Source organism: Salvelinus sp. IW2-2015, linkage group LG18 (genome assembly GCF_002910315.2).
Source record: "Salvelinus sp. IW2-2015 linkage group LG18, ASM291031v2, whole genome shotgun sequence".
In the NCBI taxonomy this organism is placed as follows: Eukaryota; Metazoa; Chordata; class Actinopteri; order Salmoniformes; family Salmonidae; genus Salvelinus; species Salvelinus sp. IW2-2015.
Window position 1 is genome coordinate 20,171,254 of NC_036858.1, and position 27,023 is coordinate 20,198,276.

A 27,023-nucleotide genomic window follows, 5' to 3' on the forward strand; every position below is an offset into this window, starting at 1 on the left:
TGTGTCTCGTTTCTCCAGAAAATGGCGCTGTGTTTACGTCTGTGTGTCTCCCATCTGCTTAGTTTTGAATGTTTAGACTTTTGATGCATTTATCAGTTACTAACTGGTAGGATACTTTGCGTTGTCTACCCGATCTATCTGCGAAAACAGACTGACAATTGGATTAAGGTAGCAAACGTAATATCTTGCAATAGTTTCTTACAGTGACAATTGCAATGCATGTTCCTGCTCACTAACATATAGTTAGTTAGCTGACTAAACTCCACTCAATGGTGAAGGAAGTTTATGATGAACTCCAGCAACGGAGTGAAGCAGAGACCAGGCTTTGTGGAATTCAGCCCCCCGACTACATCGATTCGCCCAAGGTCAATACTTTAAACGTGCTTAATTCTGAACGCTTAACTTATCTATATTTGTCCTCAGTGTAGTTGCATGGTTTTGTTTGTTTGCTGAAATTCATACTTTTTCAATAACTTGTTTGCTCATTGCTGTTGATCTAAGATGGCAACTCATCGCATGTGCCAGTTGAATCTCAACAAGGAAACCAGTCTGTGGTTGTATTTGATTAACGTTTATTGAAAAAGTATGGATTTCAGCAAACAAAGAAAGGCAGGCAACTACAGAGGATACACATAAGTACAAGGTACATGTTTCGTAATTCAATTATTTTGAAGTATTGACCTTAGGCAAATCGATTGTAGTCGGACTTGAATTCCACAAAGCCTGGTCTCTCCACTCCTTTGGTGGAGTTCATCAGAAACGTCTTCACCATGGAGTGGAGTTTAGTCAGCTAGCATACAGTTAACTTAGCTAGCTGACTTTAATAACATGTAATGTGTAGCTAGGCTAATAGTAGGCAAAACAAACATATTTTCACGATTTCACTATCATCCAAATCTATCAATCATATCATGTTTTTTGGCTCATTCAGTCGTTTTTACCTGCTTTAAGTAGAATTCTGTCCAAATGAATAATCMATATGTTGAAATACATTGATATGTTGAAGACCAAGACATAAAAAAATACTCTCTATACACATGTCAGATGTGTGTTCAGCTTACTTGTATTTTGCTAAATTAGTACATTTAAAACTGCTCACTCACTAATATTTGCCAAGCGGTCACTCCAGACTGAAATTGATGAGCTTGTTTTACTGTAATTAATAGTGTGCATGCAAATTAATCAACCACATCGATATTGTATTTGAAATCAATGGAACTTGGAAATTACCTGTGGCAACATGTCCCGTTTAAACTCTTCTAAGAGACAAACCTCAAACTTCGGTATACTACATGTATCAGTCGATATGTATTCAACCTCTTTGTTATGGTAAGCCTAAATACGTTCAGGAGTAAAAATATGCACAACAAGTCATGATAAGTTGCATGGACTCACTCTGTGTGCAATAGTGTTTCACATGATTTTTTAAATGGCTACCTCATGTCAGKAAGGTCCCTCAGTTGAGCAGGGAATTTGAAAAACAGATTCGACCACAAAGACCAGGGAGGTTTTCCAATGCCTCGCAAAGAAGAGCACCTATTGGTAGATGAGTGTAAAAAGATAAAAAGCTGAATATCCCTTTGAGCATGGTGAAGTTATTAATTACACTTTGGATTGGTGTATCAAAACACCCAGTCATTACAAAGATACAGGCGTCCTTCCTAACTCAGTTGCCAAAGAGGAAGGAAACCACTCAGGGATTTCACCATGAGGCCAACGGTGACTTTAAATTGTAATGACTGGGTGTTTTGATACACCAATCCAAAGTGTAATTAATAACTTCACCATGCTCAAAGGGGTATTCAGCTTTTCTTTTTTTTTCTTCTTTTTTTTACAGAGTTTAATGACTGTGATAGAACTGAGAATGGCTCAACAGCATTGTAGGTACTCCACAATACTAACCTAAATTATATTGTGAAAAGAAGGAAGCTTGTATAGAATAAAAATATTCCAAAACATGCATCCTGTTTGCAACTAGTAATCATAGCAAGTAATACTATCAAAAAATGTGGCAAAGCAATTCACTTTTTTGTCCTGAATACAAAGTGTTATGTTTGGGGCAAATACAACACATTACTGAGTACTGCTCTCCATATTTTCATGCATAGTGGTGGCTGCATCATGTTATGGGTGTGCTTGTAATCATTATGGGTGTTTAGGATATAAAAAAAAAAGCTAAGCACAGGCAAAATCCTAGAGGAAAACCTGGTTCAGTCTGCTTTCCACCAGACACTGGGAGATTCAAAACATTTTTTTAGCAGAACAATAACCTTAAACACAAGGCCAAATCTAAGCTGGAGTTTCTTACCAATAAGACAGTGAATGTTCCTGAGTGGCCGAGTTTGTTTTTACTTAAATCTACTTGAAAATCTATGGCAACCTGGAAATGGTTGTCTCGCAATGATCAACAATCAACTTGACCGAGCTTGAAGAATTTTGAAAAAAAGAATGGGCAAATGTTGCACAATCCAGGTGTGGAGACTTACCCAGAAAGACTCACAGCTGTAATCGCTGCCAAAGATGCCTTTTTTGTTGTTGAAATAARTCAAGGGGTATGAATACCTTCTGAAGGCACTGTATTTCTTATTACCTTAGCCATGGAGACAGTTTAAAAGTGTTCATAAACAGAATTTAACCAGGGAATGTAGACTAGAGCTTCCATAGGGACTGTGGAGCAGGCCAATCATTCAGCGTCCATGTAATAGCCAGGCAATTTTTTTTACTCGAAATTTCTCCATAAGCTGTGTTGAAAGACACTTTCTCAACATAGATCATGTTTTTTTTATATGCATGTCTTCTGTCCTAGGAGTGGGTTTGTAGCAAACATTACAGTTACTGGTGCTAACATGTAACTCAACTCAAACTCTCCCTAGCATAGTAGCAACATCAAGATAATGCAGGCTGCAGAGGCTACTACAGACTCCTCACTGAGAGAGGGAATAGAGGTGCTCGGAGTGGGGGACACTGAGAAAACCACTGGTCGGGAAGAGGAAGGTGACGAAGACGGGACAGATGTGGCAGCTGCAAAAGCAGAGGAGACCAAATCAGAGGATGCAAAAGGTAGGCCCCTCTGGGGTAATGCTAACTACACATTCCCAACGTTATGGGAAGAAAGAAGCCTCTACCTAGCTAGCTGCTTTAAGTCCTAAGTGTCCTCAATGGGCTTTATTTTCAGCTAGCGTTAAGCCAGCGCAATTGTGAAACGCACGCTTGTTTGCAATTTCGACCTGTTAAAGCCTGCGTTCTTCTATATTCAAACCCTAGCACCAGGATTGGTAATTTACCTGTCTTATATGAGCTCGCTTGCGCTGAGGTGGGAGGGGTGTCAATATCTGAGGTGTGTCCTTAAAAAGGTGCGCCAAAGTGCCATTTTCAGTATGGGCTGGTGTGGCTATTTAAGACTAACCGAAAGCTGGTCTTAGCAGTAACAAGGTTTGTTATGACAGGATTTTGACAACGAAAGTCCAGCCTATCCAGCCGTGGTGCACAGTGGCCATATGCACATGGAACAAGAGAGGTGTGCTTTTTGTGGCCGTAAACCTCGTATTTAGAAACATWTTWTTTTTTTTATAGCCTCCCCTCCTCTCAATGAAGGCAGTTTATTTTGTCATGCCCAATGCATTCGCCAGGTAGTCAAGATTATCGCTGAAAGGTTTGGCTCGTGAGACCGCTTTGAAATAAATCTTAATCACCAAAGCTTTATTGAAAGATTAATTGTGGTAGCAGCAAAACAGTGAGCGGACATCCCCTTTTTATCTATGTAGACTATTACATTATTTTAGCCAGCTCCTTTTATTATTTTGGATGTGCATAAAAACCCATCGGTAGGCTATATGCCCATCATGGAACGAGAGTTGAGATAATCCGGTGACACTCCTATTTAGAAACATTTAAGTTATTTTCCTGTAACAATTGCTTGTTTTCTGTTTTAGTTCGATTTTTTTTTTTAAGCCCTTAGTAGGCTATCCTCCTGAACTATAACGAAAGCTGGTTCAACAGCAATGTGTCTGGTGTCTTTCTTATCCTGGCCATGCATTAGCCAAGTAGTCTATCCATAAAAGGTTTTTAAATGGTCTACACGTGAGGCTTTTGCCAACATGCTTTTGCATTATTCACAATTGACATAGGCCTACCTGCAATGCATACTCCATTTAGCTTGAATTCCTCCCCATTTCCAAAGAGCGCCTCTTGTCCGGCTACCAAAGACGCACTCCTCCAAACGTAGGCTGTTAACATTTTTCAGTCCATTAACGCCACATGAATGGCAGGCCTAGGATATATCTTGCTTATTGAGAATGTGCCTCACACATACAATACCATTTACGGGAGCCTAGTATTTTTTTATTTGAGAAGTGCGATGCGTGAAGGCCTATACTCGTTAAAAGCCAGTTGCAATGTTGACTGTCAACACTCCAAACATATTGAGCAAACACCAGATTTTTTTTGTAACTGTTGCCTATGCTATTTAATCCCTTACACTCGTGGGAATTGACCTATATAGATAAAACTAAATTGAGATCTTTCTTTCAGAAGAAATATAGAAATGCATAACCATGGTAGCAATTAAAAGGTAACAGTTTGGAGATTATGGGACAGTTATTAGACTAAATGTGAGGACACAACAGTTCACCTGACAGAAGACTGAATCCGAACATTACACTATTGATTTTATGTGCATTCTACATTTACTGTACTTTTCACCTCGTTTTTGTTGATAACAAAATCTGAAAATACTCTATATACATTCAGTAGCATAACGAGCCAATGTGGAGTAGGTGCAACAAGGTTTTGAGTGTGTACAGTTGAGTCATTTGAATGCACTTTTATGAATCAAAGAAGAGTCTTAAACTATAAGGTACTTTTTTTCAGCTCTCCTAGCTGTGCGGTTGAGGAAGTATAGAAAGCACACTTGTAGATGTTTTGTTTGGAACACAACCCTCCATCTCCGCCTTCACACAATGTACTGTTGTTGTTTACGCAATCCAAAAACTGTCCATTATCTGGGTCAGGTGGGTGTAATTTGAAAGCTTGTTCTATTGCCAACACGACTAGCTAAATTATAAAATATGATATTACAGTGTTAGGCTTTCACTAGGTAATTCAGAGAAGCAGATTGTAGTTTTGGTGAGAGGAGAATGGAGTCATGAGTGCATTCAGTTACATGTTCCACGGCAAATCTTCTTCACAATACAACAAATATAACCTAATTATGTTCAGGACAACCCAGGATATAGTGCCATGACATCTTGTAACTGTACATCAAAACATAGTGATCATAAACGTTGACACTGTATATTACATTCGTTTTATCATTATGGAAATGTGAAGTGCACATTTAGACTCACGGATGTTTGGCTTGCATGTATGACATCAAAGCGGTATTTATTATAATCCTCAACGTCTCATCCTTCAAAATACATAGAGTCCTCGCAATTTACAGCATTTCCCTCACTCAGACAACAAAAACATTTGTTAAAGTTGCACATTTAGCGGGAGGGAGGGGGCAACCTCTCGTCTGGCGCGGTGCTTAAGTTCAGAACGGCTGTCAGTCAAAACCAATACAGAGCTGTGAAGCGGAGAACCTGTACAGCCACTGCGTTCCAATTTAGGCGCTTATCAGTGTCCAAATCTGCCATTTTCAAGCCGTATACTGGTATGAATGTAAAGGGCTACTAATCGGTAGTGTCAATCCACAATGAACTAGGAGGAGAATATTCCGTGCCCTCAGCCGAATTGGAGTTGATGACCGTCAATAACCTACAGAACGTATTGACGCAAAGACCGTCAATAACCTAAAGAACTTCAGACAAACGCATGCAGTATTAAGCCATGGAACGCCAGGCTTGGCCAGTGAGTGGCCAAGCCCTCGTCACAACTACAACTTGTTTATTTACCAAAACCCACAGCATTTCGCGCCACTGCCAGCAATTGCGCTTATAATAATTGCTTGTGAAAATAGCGAAGATATTTCTGGCTCACCCCCGGACCCCACTCCCGAGTGGCGCAGCGGTCTAAGGCTATGCATTTCAAGGTTAGAGGTATCACTACAGACCCTGGTTCGATCCCGGGCTGTATCACAACCGGCCCGTGATCGGGAGTCCCGTAGGGCGGCGCACAATTGGCCCAGTGTCGTCCAGGTTAGGGGAGGGTTTGGCCGGGGTTTGAGGATTTGAGGTCATTGAGGATTTTCTTAAATGGCCACAGATGCTAAAATCTAAGATCATTAACCCTTTGAAAATAATTTACTCAAGTGACATGATTAATAATTTTGCTCACAATGTAATTTCCCTTCATTTAAATTGAGTAACACCTATGACACTTTGTATTTAGACACACCAAATTATCAATGCAATCCTCAAATTTGACATACAGTGGCAAGAAAAAGTATGTGAAGCCTTTGGAAATACCTGGATTTCTGCATAAATTGGTCATCTAATTTGATCTGAACTTCATCTAGGTCACAACAATAGACAAACAATTATACGTTTTCATATCTTTTATTGAACACAACGTGTAAACATTCACAGTGCAGGGTGGGAAAAGTATGTGAACCCTTGGATTTAATAACTGGTTGACCCTCCTTTGTCAGCAATAACCCCAACCAAACATTTTCCTCTTTACAAAACTGTTTCAGTTTAGCAATATTCTTGGTATGTCTGGTGTGAACTGCTCTCTTGAGGTCATGCCACAGCATCTCAATCGGGTTGAGGTCAGAACTCTGACTGGCCCACTCCAGAACGTGTATTTTCTTCTGTTGAAGCCATTCTGTTGTTGATTTACTTCTTTGTTTTGGGTAGTTGTTCTGTTGCATCACCCAACTTCTGTTGAGCTTCAATTGGCAGACAGATAGCCTTACATTCTCCTGCAAAATGTCTTGATAAACATGGGAATTCATTTTATCGTCGATGATAGCAAGTTGTCCAAGGCCTTAGGTGGCAAAGCAGCCCAAACCATGATGTTCCCTCCACCATACTTTACAGTTGGGATGAGGTTTTGATGTTGCTGTGCCTTTTTTTTTCTCCACACATAGTGTTGTGTGTTCCTTCCAAACAACTCAACTGTAGTTTCATTTGTCCACAGAATATTTTTCCAGTAGCGCTGTGGAACATCCAGATGCACTTTTGCAAACTTCAGACGTGTAGCAATGTTTTTTTTGGACAGCACTGGCTTCTTCCGTCGTGTGTCCTTCCATGATCACCATTCTTGTTTTATGTATCATAGACTCATCAACAGAGATGTTAGCATGTTCCAGAGATTTCTGTAAGTCTTTAGCTGACACTAGGATTCTTCTTAACCTCCTTGAGCATTCTGCGCTGTGCTCTTGCAGTCATCTTTGCAGGACGGCCACTCCTTGGGAGAGTAGCAACCGTTCTGAACTTTCTCCATTTATAGATAATTTGTCTTACCGTGGACTGATGAACATCAAGGCTTTTAAAGATACTTTTGTAACCCTTTCCAGCTTTATGCAAGTCAACAATTCTTAATCTTCAGTGTTTTGAGATCTCTTTTGTTCGAGGCATGGTTCATATCAGGCAATGCTTCTTGTGAATTGCAAACTCAAATTTTGTGAGTGTTTTTTTTAATAGGGCAAGGCAGCTCTAACCAACATCTCTGATCTCGTCTCATTGATCGGACTCCAGGCTAGCTGACTCCTGACTCCAATCAGCTTTTGGAGAAGTCATTAGCCTAGGGGTTCACATAATTTCCCCCAACCTACACTGTGAATGTGTCAGAGGAAGGCCCTAAAAATTGTCAGACTCCAGCGACCCTAGTCATAGACTGTTCTCTCTGCTACCACATGGCAAGCGGTACCGGAGCGCCAAGTCTAGGTCCAAGAGGCTTCTAAACAGCTTCTACCCCCAAGCCATAAGACTCCTGAACATCTAGTCAAATAGCTACCCAGACTATTTGCATTGCCCACACCACTGCAGTTCTCTGTTGTCATCTATGCATAGTCACTTTAATTAACTCTTCCTACAAGTACATACTACCTCAACTAACCGATGCCCCTGCTCATTGACTCTGTACCGGCATATATTGTTATTTTTYACTGCTGCTCTTTAATTTCTTGTTACTTTTATTCTTATCCGTATTTTTTGAAACTGCACTGTTGGTTAGGGGCTCGTAAGTAAGCAGAGGGTGGCACACAATTGGCCCAGCATCGTCCGGGTTTGGCCGGGGTAGGCCGTCATTGTAAATAAGAGTTTGTTCTTAATTAACTGACTTGCCTAGTTAAATGAAGGTTACACACACTGACCAAAAAGTTATTTTGTTTGCATTTACGTATGTCTCCATTACCAGTAAAACATAATGAAAACCTATTCCTTTCACTTACTGACTTGCTGTGCTGTTTCATTGTTCATTTGTTTAGTCGTTTATTGTGCMTAATCCTTATTGTGGCTAGCTTCACAACACACAACCCCGGTCCATTTCACTAGCCAAATGAAGCTAGCTGGCTGCTTTGTAACGTTAGCTTTGGACAACAAGGTTAAGTAGCTGGCTAGCTATTTATTTTCATGAACTGTTCAATTGAACAACAAGTGGCAACCTAGCTAATACTTACTCAGAAGGATTCCTAAATCATTGGTAAGAATAAATTAAAATGACTGCAGTTTCTACTTGTCATTGTTTTCAAGCTGGTTGTATTGGTGCTAGCTAGGTACCAAGCTAAAGCTAGCTACCCCAGAAGTTGCGGTCGAACAAATTATGGTTTATTACCAACGCGGTTTTGTAAACACATCGTTCGTGGCCGGTGTTTGTATGTTTGCTGACTTTTTTTGCACAGCTTTGACAGTGCTACTGCATCTTTTTTGACACGCAAAGACCCAAACGGCGTTCCATAGTATGTATGTCGTGAAGCTAATAGCAGTGATGCTATTACTGTGTAACTCCGGTAGGGCAACATCTGAAATATAACGCACTTGGTAGTGTGTACCGGTGCTCGACCAGTCGGCGAAAGCCAACCCACGACAGAACGGTTGATTGTCAAGGGCAATGAATTCCATTATCTTGGCTTTAATGGATTTCGCCTTTGAGTTGTCTCGCTGAAAATATGTTACTCTTTCAAATGACTGCTTGACTGCTCGATCCACACAGCAGACATTGTGGGCTAGTTTAGGAATGCTGTGTTGCGCACATTTTTACCTGGATTCATTACATCATGTACCTTCGTTATATAGATATGCACGTCAGCTTTGACATCGGTTTTGCACATCGGGCGTTAAACTAGGCATCGGCCGATAGCGATGTTGACATTTTTGCTCATATCTTCCGATTCCGATATGTTCACCGATATATCGTGCATCCCTACTATGTATAGCTTCGTAAGACTAAAATGACCAACCACCCAGCTTTGGAGTAGTTGGAAGTCTGTTTTTGAGAGGAGCTGGCTACTGTGGGAGACCAAACTACACGCTGAGACAGAAATTAGTTCGTCTGACTGAGAAAAACAACCTAAATCTCGCAGTATCCCTTTAAGCCATATCAGTGTCTGGAATAATATTCACCATTCTTTCTACCATGAGTCATTTATAAGTCATTATTWAAAAAAATATATATATCTTGACAATACCCGCACATTGTCAAATGCTCATTTGCAATCGATGATTAAAAACGTACTCATCAATTATTGCGGTCACGTTTTCAGGATCTGATCTTTTTTTCTCCCCATCTTATCCCCTTATAGCTTTTGCCACCCAGAATTGTTCAAATTAAAAAAGTTCAACGTGCCAAATAATTATCTAAAGTCATGATGACACAGCCCGATATTTAAATTTGAGTTAGGTCTGAAGATGACTCTGGCTTAGCTGTACAATGCTACAAATATTACATACCTATAACGATTGTCCCATAGGATTAGAATGAGTAAAACGGACATTCCCATCCAAAACAGTGTTGGTTTGTGTGAACAGCAAGTAGACCCTTTTTCACATACGATCTATCTCTGGCCCAACACCCATTATCCTTATACAGTGCATTTAGATAGTATTCATACCCAAGAAGACTCGAAGGCTATAATTGCTGCCAAAGGTGCTTCAACAAAGTTCTGAGTAAAGGGTCTGAATACTTATGTAAATGTTTATTTTTAATACATTTGCAAAACATTAATAATAACCAGTTTTTGCTTTGTCATTATGGGGTATTGTGTGTTCGATGGGGTTGAGGTCAGGGCTCTGTTACAGGCCAGTCAAGATCTTCCACACCGATCTCGATAAACCATTTCTGTATGGACCTCGCTTTGTGCATGGGGGCATTATCATGCTGAAACAGGAAAGGGCCTTCCCAAACTGTTGCCACACAGTTGGAAGCACAGAATCGTCTAGAATGTCGTTGTATGCTGTAGCGGTAAGATTTCCCTTCACTAGAACTATGGGGCTTAGCCCGAACCAAGATAAACAGCCCCAGACCATTATTCCTCCTCCCCTAAACTTTACAGTTTGCAAGGTGCATTCGGGCAGGTATCGTTCTCCTGGCTTCAGCCAAACCCAGATTTGTTCGTCGGACTGGCAGATGGTAAAGTGTAATTCATCACGCCAGAGAACACGTTTACACTTCTCCAGAGTCCAATGGCGGCAAGCTTTACATCACTCGAGCCAACGCTTGGCATTGCGCATGGTGATTTTAGGCTTGTGTGTGGCCGCGCGACCATGGAAACCCATTTCATGAAGTTCACGACAAACAGTTATTGTGCTGCCGTTGCTTCGAGGCATATTGGAACTCGGTAGTGAGTGTTGCAACCGAGGACAGACGATTTTGCGCACTTCAGCTCTCGGCGGTACCATTCTGTGAGCTTGTGTGGCCTACCACTTCGCGGCTGAGCTGTTGTTGCTCCAAGATGTTTTCACTTCACAATAACAGCACTTAAAGTGGACCAGGACAGCTCTAGCAGGGCAGAAATTTGACGAACTGACGTGTTGGAAAGGTTGCATTCTATGACGGTGCCACGTTGAAAGTCACTGAGCTCTTCAGTATGGGCCATTCTACTGCCAATGTTTGTCTATGGAGATTTACATGGCGGTGTGCTCGATTTTATTCACCTGTCAGCAACAGGTGTGGCTGAAATAGCCGAATCTGATAATTTGAAGGGGTGTCCACATACTTTTGGTGATGTAGTGTAGCTCAGGCAGTAGGAAGCTCTCTCATCCATTTATATGCAGAGGATACAGTCTTATACTCAGCTGGCACCTCCCTGGATTCTGCGTTAAACGCTCTGCAACAAAGCTTTCTCTGCCCTTGACCTTTGTTTTGGAGGTGTTCAGAACAAGGTTATGTGGATCATTAAGAAGAATGCTCCAAAACCCCCCCCAACCGGTGTGATTACTACCTCGGAGGGTTTAGAGCTTGAGGTAGTCACTTCATACAAGTACTTGGGAGTATGGCTATATGGTACACTGTCCTTCTCTCAGCACATATCCAAGCTGCAGACTAAGGTGAAATCTAGACTTGCTTTCCTCTATTGTAATCACTCTTTCACCCCAGCTGCCTAACTAACCCTGATTCAGATGACCATCCATAGATTGGCAAGTAAGGGTGCTCTTAAGCAGCTTGATGTTCTTTATCATTTGGCCATTCAGATTTGCCAACAATGCTCCTTATTGGACACATCACTGTACTCTATACTCCTCTGTAAACTGTCCATCTCTGTATACCCGGCGTGAGACCCACTGGTTGATGCTTATTTATGAAATCCTTTTAGGCCTCACTCCCCCCTATCTGAGATATCTACTGCAACCCTCATCCTCCACATACAACACCCGTTTTGCCAGTCACATTCTGTTAAAGGTCCCCAAAGCTCACACATCCCTGGGTCGCTCCTCTTTTCAGTTCGCTGCAGCTAGCGACTGGAACGAGCTGCAACAAACACTCAAACTGGACAGTTTTATCTCCATCTCTTCATTCAAAGACTCAATCATGGACACTCTTATTGACACTTGTGGCTGCTTTACGTGATGTATTGTCGCGCTTACTTTTTTGCCTTTCGTACCATGTTTGTGCTGCTACCGTGTTGTTGCCATGTTGTTGTCTTAGGTCTCTCTTGTCGTGATGTTTTTTTCCTACATTTTTATTTTAAATCCCCCGTCTCAGCAGGAGGCCTTTTGCTGTAAATAAGAATTTGTTCTTAATTGACTTGCCTAGTTAAATAAAGTTGAAATAAAAAATATTCGCACTCAGGCCAGGAGCTAGTACTTGATACACAGCCTTTGGCCAAGATAACTGCTGACAAATGCTTCTTGTAGCCGTCAATGAGCTTGCTGCACTTGTCTACTGGCAATTTGTCCCACTCTTCAGCTGTGTTTGAGGGGTGCTTAATTAACTTCTTAGGGATGAGACGGGCTGAAATCCCGTTAACGGGATCGATTTGCCAACAGCCAGTGAAAGTGCAGGGCGCCAAATTCAAACAGAAATCTCATAATTAAATTTCCTCAAACATACACGTATTTTACACCATTTTAAAGAAACTTGTTAATCCCACCACAGTGTCCGATTTCAAAAAGGCTTTACGACGAAAGCATACCATGCGATTATGTTAGGTCAGCACCTAGTCGCAGAAAAAGCAATTTTTCCAGCCAAAGAGAGGAGTCACAAAAAGCAGAAAGAGATCAAATTAATCACTAACCTTTGATCTTCATCAGATGACACTCATAGGACTTCATGTTACACAATACATGTATATTTTGTTCGATAAAGTTCATATTTGTATCCAAAAATCTCAGTTTACATTGGCACATTATGTTCAGTAATGTCTTGCTTCCAAAACATCCGGTGATTTTGCAGAGAGCCACATCAATTTAAAGAAATACTCATCATAAATGTGGATGAAAATACAAGTGTTATACATGGAATTAAAGATATACTTCTCCTTAATGCAACCGCTGTGTCAGATTTCAAAAAAGCTTTACGGAAAAAGCCTGAAACAAGGTTCTAAAGACTTGACATCTAGTGGAAGCCTTAGGAAGTGCAATCGGACCAAATTTACACTATCTTGGATAGGCAAAGACAAACCTACAAACCTCAGGTTTGATTTTTTTTCTCAGGTTTTTGCCTGCCATATGAGTTCTGTTATACTCAGACATCATTCAAACAGTTTTAGAAACTTCAGAGTGTTTTCTATCCAAATCTACTAAGGTCGCAAAGAAACCCCACTGCATTATCGAATAGAGGTCGCTGTTTCCTGAAGTCCACGATCATCTCCTTTGTTTTGTTGACGTTGAGTGAGGTTATTTTCCTGACACCACACTCCGAGGGCCCTCACCTTCTCCCTGTAGGCTGTCTCGTCATTGTTGGTAATCAAGCCTACCACTGTAGTGTCGTCTGCAAACTTGATGATTTGAGTTGGAGGCTTGCATGGCCACGCAGTCGTGGGTGAACAGGGAGTACAGGAGAGGGCTGAGAAGACACCCTTGTGGGGCCCCAGTGTTGAGGATCAGTGGGGTGGAGATGTTGTTTCCTACCTTCACCACCTGGGGGCGGCCCGTCAAAGTCCAGGATCCAGTTGCACAGGGTAGGGTCGAGACCCAGGGTCTCAAGCTTGATGAGTTTGGAGGGTACTATGGTGTTGAATGCTGAGCTTTAGACAATGAACAGCATTATTACATAGGTATTCCTCGTCGAGATGTGATAGGGCAGTGTGATGGCGATTGCATCGTCTGTAGACCTATTGGGGTGGTAAGCAAATTGGACTGTGTCTAGGGTATCTATTAGGGTGGAGGTGATATGATCCTTGAAGCACTTGAAGATGACAGAAGTGAGTCATGTCAGTTACCTTAGCTATCTTGGGAACAGGAACAATGGTGGCCATCTTGAAGCATATGGGGACAGCAGACTGGGATAGGGATTGATTGAATATGTCCGTAAACACACCAGCCAGCTGGTCTGCGCATGATTTGAGGACGTGGCTAGGGATGTCGTCTGGGCCGGCAGCCTTGCGAGGGTTAACACATGTAAATGTTTTACTCATGTCGGCCACGGAGAAGGAGATCCCACAGTCTTTGTTAGCGGGCCGTGTCGGTGGCACTGTATTGTCCTCAAAGCGCGCAAAGAAGTTGTTTAATTTGTCTGGGAGCAAGACGTTGATGTCCGCGATGAGGCTGGTTTTCTTTTTGTAATCCGTGGTTGACTGTAGACCCTGCCACATACGTCTCGTGTTTGAGCCGTTGAATTGCGACTCTACTTTGACTCTATACTGATGCTTTGCTTGTTTAATTGCCTTGCGGAGGGAATAACTACACTGTTTGTATTCGGTCATGTTTCCAGTCGCCTTGCCATGATTAAATGCTGTGCGGGTAAACAAGAAATATCATAGTCAACAAAGCATGCAGGAGTCATGAGGCAGATAGCAAAATGCACAAGAAAAAATATATAATGACCTGGGGGTAGCCATTGTAAGTTCAGAGTCACCTGCCCCAACAGTGCAAGTGTGCTGGAGGCGAGCGAAAGCTTGTGAGAGAGGGGGGAGTGTGGTGGTAGTACCTGTGCCAGACTGGGAGACAAGCCAGGGCAGACCGTTATCAGATCGGCAGGTGGAATCCAAACAGCAGTGCAGCAGGCAACGGGAGTCGGTGTCATACCCACTTTGGAGAAGCTTTTACTTCTTTTGGCTGATTTCTTGTAGAAAATGCCAGTGGATGGTCTTTGAACAGCAGGGGGAAGCTTCAAGGCCTCTGGATTTGGGTGGGGTAACCTGCCATTTGTTGGGCTCAAAGGCCTCGACACCTCAGTACTAATTGAAGTTGTATCTGGTCTGTCTCAGTTCCAGGTTGGATGGTGTCCTTGGTAGTGTTAATCCTTCCAGGTAATTTTGTCCAACATTAGGTTGTAGGTTTCGAGTTTTGATCTGGAGTGAAGGTTATGCTATGGAGAGTAGCATCCTGTATATGTCCCTGCCGAAAAATTCAAGTTTCTTACTCCAAATCTATCTTTTTGCAAGAAACATGTTGAAAAATGTGAGAGCTCACTGTGTCTCTCTCTCTCTCTTTTTCTATTCATATAAGGCAATCAGTCAATTGAAATAAATTAATTTGGCTCTAAATCTATGAATTTCACATGACTGGGAATACAGATATGCATCTGTTGATCACAGATACCTTAAGGTAGGGGTGTGGATCAGAAAACCAGTCAGTATCTGGTTTGACCACCATTTGCCTCATGCAGCGCAACACATCTCCTTCGCAAAGAGTTGATCAGGCTGTTGATTGTGGCCTGTTGAAAGTTGTCCCACTCCTCTTCAATGGCTTTTCGAAGTTGCTGGATATTGGCGGGAACTGGAACACGCTGTCGTACACGTAGATCCAGAGCATCCCAAACATGCGCAAATGGTTGACATGTCTGATTATGCAGGCCATGGAAGAACTGGGACATTTTCCGCTGCTAGGAATTGTGTACAGACTTGCGACATGAGGCTGTGCATTATCATGCTGCAACATGAGGTAATGGCGGCAGATGAATGGCACGACAGTGGGCCTCAGGATCTCGTCACGGTATCTCTGTGCATTCAAATTGTCATCGATAAAATGCAATTGGGTTCGTTGTCCGTAGCTTACGCCTGCCCATACCATAACCCCACCACCACCATGGGGCTCACCCACACGTCTGCCATCTGCCTGGTAAAGTTGAAACTGTGATTCATCTGTGAGGTGCACACTTCTCCAGTGTGCCAGTGGCCATCAAAAGGTGAGCATTTGCCCATTGAAGTTGGTTACGACGCTGAACTGCTGTTAGGTCAAGACCCTGGTGAGGACGACGAGCATGCAGATGAGCTTCCCTGAGACGGTCTCCGACAGTCTGTGCAGAACTTCTTTGGTTGTGCAAACCCACAGATCATCAGCTGTCCGAGTGGCTGGTCTCAGACGATTCCCCAGGTGAAGAAGCTGGATTTGGAGGTCCTGGACTGGCGTGGTTACATGTGGTCTGCGGTTGTGAGGCCGTTTGGACGTACTACCAAGTTCTCTAAAACGACGGCTACGGTAGAGAAATTAACATAAAATTCAACAGCTCTGGTGGACATAACTGCAGCCATCATACCAATTGCATACTCTCTCAACCTGAGACATCTCTGGCATTGTGTTGTGACAAAACTGCACATTATAGAATKACATTTTGTCCCCAGCACAAGGTGCACATGTGTAATGATCATGCTGTTTAATCAGCTTCTTGATATGCCACACCTGTCAGGTGGATAGATTATCTTGGTAAAGGAGAAGTGCTCACTAACAGGGATGTTGAGGCTCCCGAGTGGCGCGGCGGTCTAAGGCACTGCATCTCAATGCTAGAGGTGTCACCACAGACTCGATTCCAGGCTGTATCACAACCGGCCTTGATTGGGAGTCCCATAGGGCAGCGCACAATTGGCCCAGCATCGTCTGGGTTAGGGTTTGGCTGGGGTAGGCCGTCATTGTAAATAAGAATTTGCTCTTAACTGACTTGCTTAGTGAAATAAAAGGTTACATAGAATTACAGAGAAGCTTTTTGTGGGTACGGAACATTTTGCGTTTTCTATTTAGGGCCTATGCAACCATACGAATTATGGATTAATAGTAATTAACTTATAATTTACACATCTGTCTTTACTGTTCCCTTGCCAAATTCACGCATCGCCACTGGCCTCTCGCCCACCCCACCGAATACCCGATTCGAAAAATAACGACAGATTGCGGCTGGATGATATTTCACAAAAGTGGGAAAGGTGTCAAACAAGACATGCTCGTATTTAGTTTTTCCGTCAACATTTTTGGGATTTAAAAAAAGGGCCTATTATTTATAGTTATTTCATTTATACTTATACTTGGGATATTGTTTTGTAACAGGAAAGGTAAAAAGAATAGCTGGAGGGCGTCCTTGGATGAGTTTTTCATGGTTGCAAATACCACCGCAATTCAAGAATGACACACTAACTTACTAACACACATGCATGCTTCTGTCCGATTCATCTGTTTTTTCCAGATGGAGACAAAGGTGGAGATGCGATGGAAGGAGAGGGGCAGAAGGGGGAGATGGAAGCAGACAGCAAGATGGAGGGAGGCGATCGAAAGCAGGTGGAGTGGGAAATCGCCTACAGCGATGACGAAATCGAGGACCCCAAAAACTGGATGCCCCCTCCTGACGAAATCAAAAGACTGTATGAGCTCCTTTCAAAAGGGGAGAAGCTGGAACTGAACTTTGTGCCCCTTCCTCGAAGACCGCCTACACCTGAGAGGACCCCCTCTCCCGAGAGGGATGATGAGGACGAGGCGGCAAAAGAGAGGGAGAGGGAGGATAGAGAGCGCAAGTGAGTTGTGTATTCATTTATATCTAAGGTTGGTTATGTTTCCTTCAAGCTCTGGTCCAAGAGGACTACGGTAAGCAGAGTTGTGTTCATTGTGGTACGCAATGGAAAAGCAAAATTAGCGTTTCTTATTGAACAAGTCTAGGGGCTCTATTTTCAAACACAATTTAGTTTGCAATTGCGTCATGTAAAAACTGGCGCACTGGCACTTTATTAAAATATCACGAGCAGCAAAACAGTCAAGACATTCCCCTTTTTTATTTATATTGGACATTATTTTTGTCCAGCTTCTGTGAAAAGTTTGGATGCCCAGTGCATGAAAGGTGTTAGCGACTAGGGAAGCGTGTTTAGGAACAAATTATTTAACGACTTATTGTTTTTCGTTGATCATTTTGTTAAAAAAAATGCATCTTCCACTTTCTTTTGTTGAATCTCGGGAATTACAATCACTGTCCAAGGTTCTGAATCTGCTTGTAAGATATTTGTTTTTTTAACCTTTCACGTTGCAAAGTAACTACTGGCCATTTCAATGGCGATGGTAGGCTATTGCTACAATGCCTTCAGAAAGTATTCACACCTTTTTACTTTTCAGATTTTGTTGTGTTACAACCTGAATTTGAAATGGGATAAAATGTATTACACACAATACCCCATAATGTCAAAGTTGAATTATGTTCTTCCAAAATGTTCCCAATTAATTACAAATGATAAGCTGAATTGTCTTGAGTCAATAAGTATTCAACCCCTTTTATGGCAAGCCTAAATAAGTTCAGGCGTAAAAATGTGCTTAACAAGTCACATAATTAGTTGCATGGACTCACTGTGTGCGATTTAATAGGTTTTAACATGATTTTTGAATGACTACCCTAGTCGAGCAGTGAATTTCAAAAACAGATTCAACCAAAGCAGACACTAAATATCCCTTTGAGCGTGGTGAAGTTATTATTAATTACACTTTGGATGGTGTATCAATACACCCAGTCACTACAAAGATACAGGCATCCTTCCTAACTTAGTTGCCGTAGAATAAAGAAACCACTCAGGGATTTCACCATGAGGCCAATGGTGACTTTAAAACAGGAGTTTAATGGCTGTGATGGGAAAAACTGAGGATGGATCAACAACAGGTGCAGTTACTCCACAATAGTAACCTTATTGACAGTGAAAACAAGGAAACCTGTACAGAACACATATTCCACAACATGCATCCTGTTTGCAACAAGGCACTAAAGTAATACATTAGATTTTTTTTGTAAAACAAACATTTTGTCCTGAAGTGTTATGTTTGGGGAAAATCCAATACAACACATTACTGAGTACCACTCCATATTTTCAAGCATAGTGGTGGTTGCATTATGTTATGGGTATGCTTGTAATTGTTTTCAGGATAAAAAAAAAACGGAATGGATCTGAGCACAGGCAAAATCCTAGAGGAAAACCTGGTTCATTCTGCTTTCCACCAGACACTGGAAGATTAGTTCACCTTTCAGCAGGACAATAACCTAAAACACAAGGCCAAATCTACACTGGAGTTGCTTATCAATAAGACAGTGAATGTTTGAGTGGCCGAGTTACAATTCTGACTTAAATCTATGGCAAGACCTGAAAATGGGTGTCTAGCAATAATCAACAACCAATTTGACAGAGCTGGGAGAATTTTGAAAAGATGAATGGGCAAATGTTGCACTCTCCAGGTGTGGAACGCTCTTACAGACTTACCCAGAAAGACTCCCAGCTGTAATCACTGCCAAAGGTGCTTCTACAAAGTATTGACTCTTGAGTGTGAATACTTATGTAACTTAGATATCTGTATTTAATTTAATACATTTCTAAACATTTCTAAAAACAGGGGGTATTGTGTATAGATGGTTGCACCTTTTTATTTAATCAATTTTGAATTCAGGCTGTAACAACAAAATGTGGAATAAGTCAAGGGGTATGAATACTTTCTGAAGGCACTGAGCGTATTTCCATATTTAAGCCATGCAATTACTTAGAACGGGTGGGGGCCACAATCTCAACTCATCATGAGGGGCCACAGTGGCTTGCAGGTCTGCATACCCAGATCCACAGGTATTCTCAGAGATTTGCTGGTTACAGTCACTTTGAAAACAAGTCAGTCCAGTCCGTCTTTTGTTGGCCAATAAGAAAGGCTGCAATTGTGTGGGCCCAATAAGTTTTTTKGGGGGAAAAATAGTGAAACTATCATTCCACTATTACTGTAGATCATTTTCTGAAAATACAATGCAAAAATATTACATAACTCTTTTAATATACAATTTATGTTCATAACGCTGGGCAACATGGGCCTGGGAGACTCACATGGATATTGGTATCCACAGTACTCCACCAATTATAAATGTTTCAACTCAATACTTCTTGTTTTCCCCTTAAAAAAAATGTTTGTACATAAATGTACTATTTAAGCTTTTGTGTAGAATTGCAGAAAATTTGCTTAAACTGCAAAAATGGCTCTTCGATGCCAAGAGGCGGGCCTTTAAAATGTGTCTTCCCAGGGCACTCGACTTGGTCCGGCCTTGCATTGCCGAGGTCATAGAAAAACTCCTTGTATGCTATTTTCAAGTTGTGTTCTGATGAATTTGCCATCACTAAAAGGGTCTCTGGCTGGTCCCAAAAAGTTTGATTTGTGCAGTTAAAGTAAACTCTTAACTAAATGCATTATACCAGTGGCCAGAGCCGGCCCCTAAGCAAGATTTGGTTGGGTGGCACCCATACCTCGCGGGCCAAACATTTTACTGGGTCCGTCGTGACGGCAAAGATCAACATTTTAAAAATACATTTATTGCAACTCTGCACATTTTTCAATGGGGCGTAGAGAAAATGTTGCAATTTTGCTATGGGGCCTAGAGACTTTTTACCCTTTTAAAGCAAATTTCCTGACATTTTACCATGACTTAACTTATGCCATGTTAATATGCTATCTGAGTGAGTGACTGCGTATTCTAATATTCTAACACTCAACAGTAAGTTGAGACCCCGACTGAGTTGACTGGTCAGGGACCCCGTTTTGGTAATTGAGGGCCGCCAGTTGCCCATCCCTGACTCAGAACAATGCGGAGTGCAAACATGTTCAACATAWWTAGGAAATATGGGATAGGCCTACATTATATTGTGTCTGTAGGCCAGCGTTTCCTGGAGACCCTGGGGGGTGCACGTTGTGGTTTTTGCCCTAGTATTACACAGTTGATTATTTGAATCGGCTGTGTAGTGCTAGGGCAAAAACCACAGCGTGCACCCTTTGGGGTCCCCGGACCACGTTTGGAAACACTGCTGTAGGCCATTTTAAGAAAATWGGCTATAAATGGACTAACATTCMAATTGGATTTGCTGACAACGCAATACATAAAATACACAACTTGAAGCAACCACACATTTAGCCATGAAGCAAGTTCTGATTGGCCAGTGAGGGGGTCAAGCCTGACAAACCTACAACTTGTTTATTTGTCAAAAACCTAGCCCTTTCGCACCACAGCCAGCTGCTGCGCCCATAATTCAGGTTGTGAAAATAGCTACATTATTTGACACCCCCCCCCCCAAAAAAAACTATAGTGCTACCACTTACCATTGGGTTAGGTTTGTTGAAATAGAGGCCTAGGGACTCCCCCTGTTTTTCATAAAGATAAACTATGGCAGTATGGATGAYTAGTATTTTCTTTCTTTGTCAGGGCCCCATCTCCCACAGAGTTTGATTTTGATGAAGAACAGATGCAACAGACTCCAAAAAATGCTTTCATCAACCGACGCAGGACACCAGGTATGACTTTCACTTACCTCATTCTTTGTTTTGGAGGATACCTTTCATGCCACAGTATCTCTCACACAACTTAGGGTCTACAAACACTTGCCTATTGCCTAATATCGAGTCATATTCACAGTGATTTGATGAGATTCAATTAGACTGAACCGGAGTGCAGCTAAAACTGGTGCTGGGGCATAATTGTCAAGAAGGTGGCATAATGCATTGTTCATGAAATATGTACACTACCTGACCAAAAGTATGTGGACACCTGCTTGTCGTACATCTCGTTCAAAAATCATGGGCATTAATATGGATTTGGTCCCCCCCTTTGCTGCTATAACAGGTTCCACTCTTCTGGGAAGGCTTTCCACTAGATGTTGGAACATTGCTGCGGGGACTTGCTTCCATTCAGCCACAAGAGCATTAGTGAGGTCGGGCACTGATGTTGGGCAATTAGGCCTGGCTCGCARTTGGCGTTCCAATTCATTCCAAAGGTGTTCAATRAGGTTGAGGTCATGGCTCTGTGCAGGCCAGTCAAGTTCTTCCACACCCATTTCTGTATGGACCTCACCTCACTTTGTGCACAGGAGCATTGTCATGCTGAAACACGAAAATCCAAATTGTTGCCACAAAGTTGGAAGCACATAATTGTCTAGAATGTCATTGTAAGCGTTAAGATTTCTCTTCACTGGAACTAAGGGCCTGAACCATGAAAAACAGCCCCAGACCATTAATCCTCCTCCACCAAACTTTACAGCTGGCACTATGCATTCGGCAGGTAACATTCTTGGCATCCGCCAGACCCAGATTCGTCCGTCGGACTGCCAGATGGTGATTCATCACTCCAGAGAACGAGTTTCCACTGCTCCAGAGTCCAATGGCGGCGAGCTTTACACCACTCCAGCCGACGCTTGGCATTGTGCATGAGGATGTTAGGCTTGTGTGCGGCTGCTCAGCCATGGAAACCCATTTCATGAAGCTCGAACAGTTCTTGTGCTGATGTTGCTTTCAGAGGCCGTTTGGAACTCGGAAGTGAGTGTTGCCACCGAGAACAGATGATTTTACACACTTCAGCGGTCCCGTTTTGTGAGCTTGTGTGGCCTACCACTTTGCGGCTGAGCCGTTGTTACTCCTAGACGTACAGTTCACAATAACAGCACTTAGTTGACCTGGGCAGCAATTTGACGAACTGACTTGTTGGCATCCTATGACGGTGCCACGTTGAAAGTCACTGAGCTCGTCAGTTAAGGCCATACTACTGCCAATGTTTCCTAAGGAGATTGCATGGCTATGTGCTCGATTTTATACACCTGTCAGTAACGGGTGTGGCCGAAAATAGCTGAATCCAATCATTTTGAAGAGGTCTCCACATACACTTTTGTATATATAGTGTCTTGCATAAAATGTATGCCCTAATTTTCAAACTAGTTTTCTTCAGGAAAACATATTTTCCTGTGAAAACACAGAATACTAACTCTGCTCTCCACGTGCTTGACATTTGACTTTGTTGAGCCAATTTCGCCGTCTGCTTCAGACTTTTTTAAGTCGGTTAGATTATGAAAGAATTATCACAGGTTTACGATTATTTACATTTAAATGGACTATGCATTATGTGRGTTAAATCCTGTAACATAGAATAAATTAATAAGTCCCATGATAGTAGTGACTGCCCATTACTGCYACTTGTTAACCATCATTTGTTCACATTTAAATCCGTTTGTTAGTGTATTACATTTGTTTTATTTCATTCCAAGTCATCCCATCTCTATAGAGGTTCTGCCTGTGCCCTAACAAAATCATAATTTTGTAGTTCTTAAAATGAAATAAGGCGTACTTTGGACTGCTGAATACCACATATCAATCACTTAGATCATTCATTTTTTGGTAGATACCTCAAAGCAACAGCTGCTCTTTATCACCTCACGATTGTGCATTCTTCGCTCTTCTGTAGCAAGTGTGAAAGAAACACAGATCAGACAAGTTGATGCGCAACGGATTATGGTCATTGTAGTTAAGGACCACATTTTATGAGTGAAACTATGTAGAATATTGGCCTGTTGGAAACTACAACATTGCACAGTTCAGGCTAGATCTGATTCATCTCTAGAGAAACTTGTGTGACGTGAAATTCAAATAATTGACCCGATGTAGGTCAGTTACTCACTCAGCACTACTGGTTAGCAAACAAATGCGATCACTTTTTCAACCTGGGAGTAACTCCACCNTCAAATAATTGACCCGATGTAGGTCAGTTACTCACTCAGCACTACTGGTTAGCAAACAAATGCGATCACTTTTTCAACCTGGGAGTAACTCCACCCACCAGGTGAACTAAAACAAATACCCTCAATGGTTAACTGCGGTCAACCACTATCCTCATTCTGGGGTTTATTCATGCATTGTCCTCTTTTCGCAGGGTCTTCGGCTCGGTCCTCTGTCAAACGGGAGGCTAGGTTGGACAAGGTACTGTCAGACATGAAACGCCACCGCAAAATTGACGAGCACATTCTCCGGACTGGACGAGACCTCTTCAAGAGCGAGAAGAGCAGCCGGGCCGGGCCCGAGGAGGCACTCTCTCCCAACAGTCAAAAAGAGCGAGAAAAGGAGAGGGAGAGAGACAGCGACCCCAGCAAAATCTTCTCGCCAAGACAGAGGCGATACTGAGATAGGGGGAAGAACTGCAGGCCAAGAGCTTCGAAGCTTGATTTTTTTTTAATACCATTACCAATTTTGTATGATTGTGCGTTTTGTAGCCTTGTAATAAACATTACTCTTTTTTTTGTTTTTATATATATAAATCAGTGTCTTGATATAACACCCAGACAAGTTCAGAACAGAGGAGTATATTTTAGCTATGAGTTAACAATATAGCCTTCACATAAGGCTCAGAAGTTTATACGGTACATTAATACGTATTCAATTCAAAACCACAAATAAATAAAATAAGCATATACAGTAAATCAGTTGAAATGCATTTTTCCCCCAATGGCAAGAACCACATAGAAATAGTTTATCGCCGTCTAGACGTTATTGTCCCATCTTCTTTCTTGCATCCAAGGTTACTGGACCACGTTTGTTTTCCTAGTATTTTATGTTTTCTGAGTGAATAGGGCTCCTGAAACCAGTGGCTCAATTAAATTTGCTCAGTACAAATAAGAAACTGAAGAAGTGGAAACAGACTCCTAAAGCAGTTTCAAGAGCTTTAGAAAGGTCAACCTATGCTAAATGCTACCAAGACAGTGTATTGATTCTATTCTGGTCGATTTATGCAATTCACTAATTACAGCAGTGGTAATAAAACATGTTTTTAATTTTTTTATTAAATATTCTTGTGTAACGTCAGCCAATGAATGACAGTATGTGGAATAAATAGGGCTGCTTTTTTTGTTGTTGCACTGGCACTAACTCATTTACCTAATATGCTTCAATACCACTCACTCAAAAGTTAAGGACCCACGTAGGGCATAGAAACCCAAAGGCCCACAAAATTGGCCATTTATTTTGTTCCTCAAAATTACATTCTCTACACTGAATAAAATAACGCTGTTGCAAGGCGGCAGAGTTTAACTGCCAACAGGTGAAATGATTCATGCATTTGCTACCTGAACTACTGGAGATCAAAATGGATWWAAAAWAAATAAAAACAGGATGGGAAATCAGAAACAGAACTACAATCCAAATCAACGTGAAGCTAAGAACACTTGTCACATTTTCAGTCCAAGGAAAAATTAAATATTCCACATTAAAATAAATAAAATGTAGTACACACACAAACAATTGAGATAAGGCAGCATAATAGTCTTATGAGGTTACCTCCCTTCCACCCTGGTCACATTTGTTAAGAGTGTACAGAGGATACAGATAAATACTAACAAGTCAAAATACTGCTTGGCGAGGTCGTTTCTTGTTACTAAGCCGAATTAGGCCTTTCTATCTACAGCAATGTACTAAACATACCAGTATAATACATTCCTAACTTACCTCCTAGGCAGACAGGATTTAATTTGATCTACATGAGGACGCTCTCCACTTCTCACTCGCTATACTTCTTTCAGGCTAATCTCTCTCCATTCTCAACGTGCATCAGGGGGAACAATAGCTTCTGATGCCTTTGTTGTGTGCTGTTCAATGTGCAAACGCTCGCCTTCAATTCCTTTATTCGCACAAGCAGAATATCGGTATTGAGTATAGATTCTGGCAACAAAGACCGTACCATTTGAAGCATTTCAAAACTCATGCTTGTTCAAAGTCTCACTACCTTTCTTTCCCTTTCAACCTCACCCATCGGTACATTATCCCCAACTCCTTCCTTACCGCTCACCCTCTTCTCAGTGAGAGTCTGACTTTTGCTCTGTGGCATGAGTGCTGTACCCATTGGCGGGCTGGGAAGGCGCCTGTCCGTCCAAGTCATCCTTGGCGGTGACCGGGGGCCTCCGGGAGCGGGAAGAGCCAKTGAAGAGTCGCAGGGCCCCTCGGCAAATGAGGGAGAACCAGTAGACCTGGGGGGCCATGAGCATAGCTGCGCCCAGGTTAACTTGCCAGGGCACGTTGAAAGGAACCATGTGGAGGGGAATGGACGCATACCTGGAGGGGAGGAATTATAAAGAGAATGGGCACATGGGGGATTTAGAGTGGCCACATACAGTTGAAGTCAGAAGTTTACATACACTGAGGTTGGAGTTATTAAAACTCGTTTTTCAAACACTCCACAAATTTCTTGTTAACAAACTAAAGTTTTGGCAAGTCGGTTAGGACATCTACTTTATGCATGACAAGTAATTTTTCCAACAATTGTTTACAGACAGATTATTTCACTTATAATTCACTGTATCACAATTCAGTGGGTCAGAAGTTTACATACACTAAGTTGACTGTGCCTTTACAGCTTGGAAAATTCCAAAAATGATGTCATGGCTTTAGACGCTTCTGATAGGCTAATTGACATCATTTGAATCAATTGGAGGTGTACCTGTGGATGTATTCAAGGCCTACCTTCAACTCAGTCCCTCTTTGCTTGACATCATGGAAAATCAAAAGAATCAGCCAAGACCTCAAAAAAAATTGTGGGTCAGAAGTTTACATACACTCAATTAGTATTTGGTAGCATTGCCTAAACATTTTTTAACTTGGTGCAACCGTTTCAGGTAGCCTTCCACAGCTCCCACAATAAGTTGGATGAATTTTGGCCCATTCTCCTCCAGAGCTGGTGTAACTGAGTCATGTTTGTAGGCCTCCTGCTCGCACACGCTTTTTCAGTTCAGCCCACAAATTTTCTATGGGAATAAGGTCGGCTTTGTGAAGGCCACTCCAATACTTGACTTTGTTGTCCTTTAGCCATTTGCCACAACTTTGAAAGTATGCTTAGGCTCATTGTCCATTTGGAAGACCCATTGTTGCTTCAATATATCACATATTTTCCTTCCTCATGATGCGTCTATTTTGAGAAGTGCACCAGTCCCTCCTGCAGCAAAGCCCCCCACAACATGATGCTGCCACCCCCGTGCTTCACGGTTGGGATGGTGTTCTTCGGCTTGCAAGCATCCCCTTTTCCTCCAAACATAACCATGATCATTATGGCCAAACAGTTCTATTTTTGTTTCATCAGACCAGAGGACATTTCTCCAAAAAGTACGATCTTTGTCCCCATGTGCAGTTGCAAACCGTAGTCTGGCTTTTTATGGCAGTTTTGGAGCAGTGGCTTCTTTTCCTTGCTGAGCGGCTACAGCTTATGTAATATAGGACTTGTTTTACTGTGGATATAGATAATTTTGTACCCGTTTCCTCCAGCATCTTCAAAAGGTCCTTTAATGTTGTTCTGGGATTGATTTGCACTTTTCGCACCAAAGTACGTTCATCTCTAGGAGACAGAACACGTCTCCTTCCTGAGCGGTATGACGGCTGCGTGGTCACATGGTGTTTATACTTGCATACTATTGTTTGTACAGATGAACGTGGTACCTTCAGGCGTTTGGAAATTGCTCCCAAGGATGAACCAGACTTGGA

General features: G+C 42.0%; 2 protein-coding genes across 10 annotated transcripts in view; one reads left to right on the forward strand and one right to left on the reverse strand.

Moving 5' to 3' along the window:
• Positions 1-23,804, forward strand: pagr1 (PAXIP1 associated glutamate-rich protein 1). 5 transcript variants are annotated; one of them, XM_024007547.2, is made up of 5 exons: positions 1-168; positions 2,874-3,060; positions 16,939-17,263; positions 20,947-21,035; positions 23,437-23,804. In XM_024007547.2, the coding sequence occupies exons 2-5, from the start codon at positions 2,895-2,897 to the stop codon at positions 23,682-23,684; spliced, it is 828 nt and encodes a 275-aa protein (XP_023863315.1). In that variant the 5' UTR covers positions 1-168; positions 2,874-2,894; the 3' UTR covers positions 23,685-23,804. The 5 variants fall into 5 exon arrangements, with proteins under 5 accessions (XP_023863315.1, XP_023863313.1, XP_023863317.1 ...); XM_024007545.2 differs by having other exon boundaries at positions 12-365; XM_024007549.2 differs by having other exon boundaries at positions 14-168; positions 2,879-3,060.
• Positions 23,805-24,312: 508 nt separating this feature from the next.
• The window catches only part of tlcd3bb (TLC domain containing 3Bb), a 53,324-nt gene continuing 50,613 nt past the window's right edge, over positions 24,313-27,023 (reverse strand). For all 5 annotated transcript variants that reach the window (XM_024007552.2, XM_024007550.2, XM_070448381.1 and 2 more), the window contains exon 7: positions 24,313-25,604. In XM_024007552.2, coding sequence (XP_023863320.1) covers positions 25,349-25,604 — 256 coding nt within the window. In that variant the 3' untranslated portion in view covers positions 24,313-25,348. The remainder of the gene's footprint in view (positions 25,605-27,023) is intronic.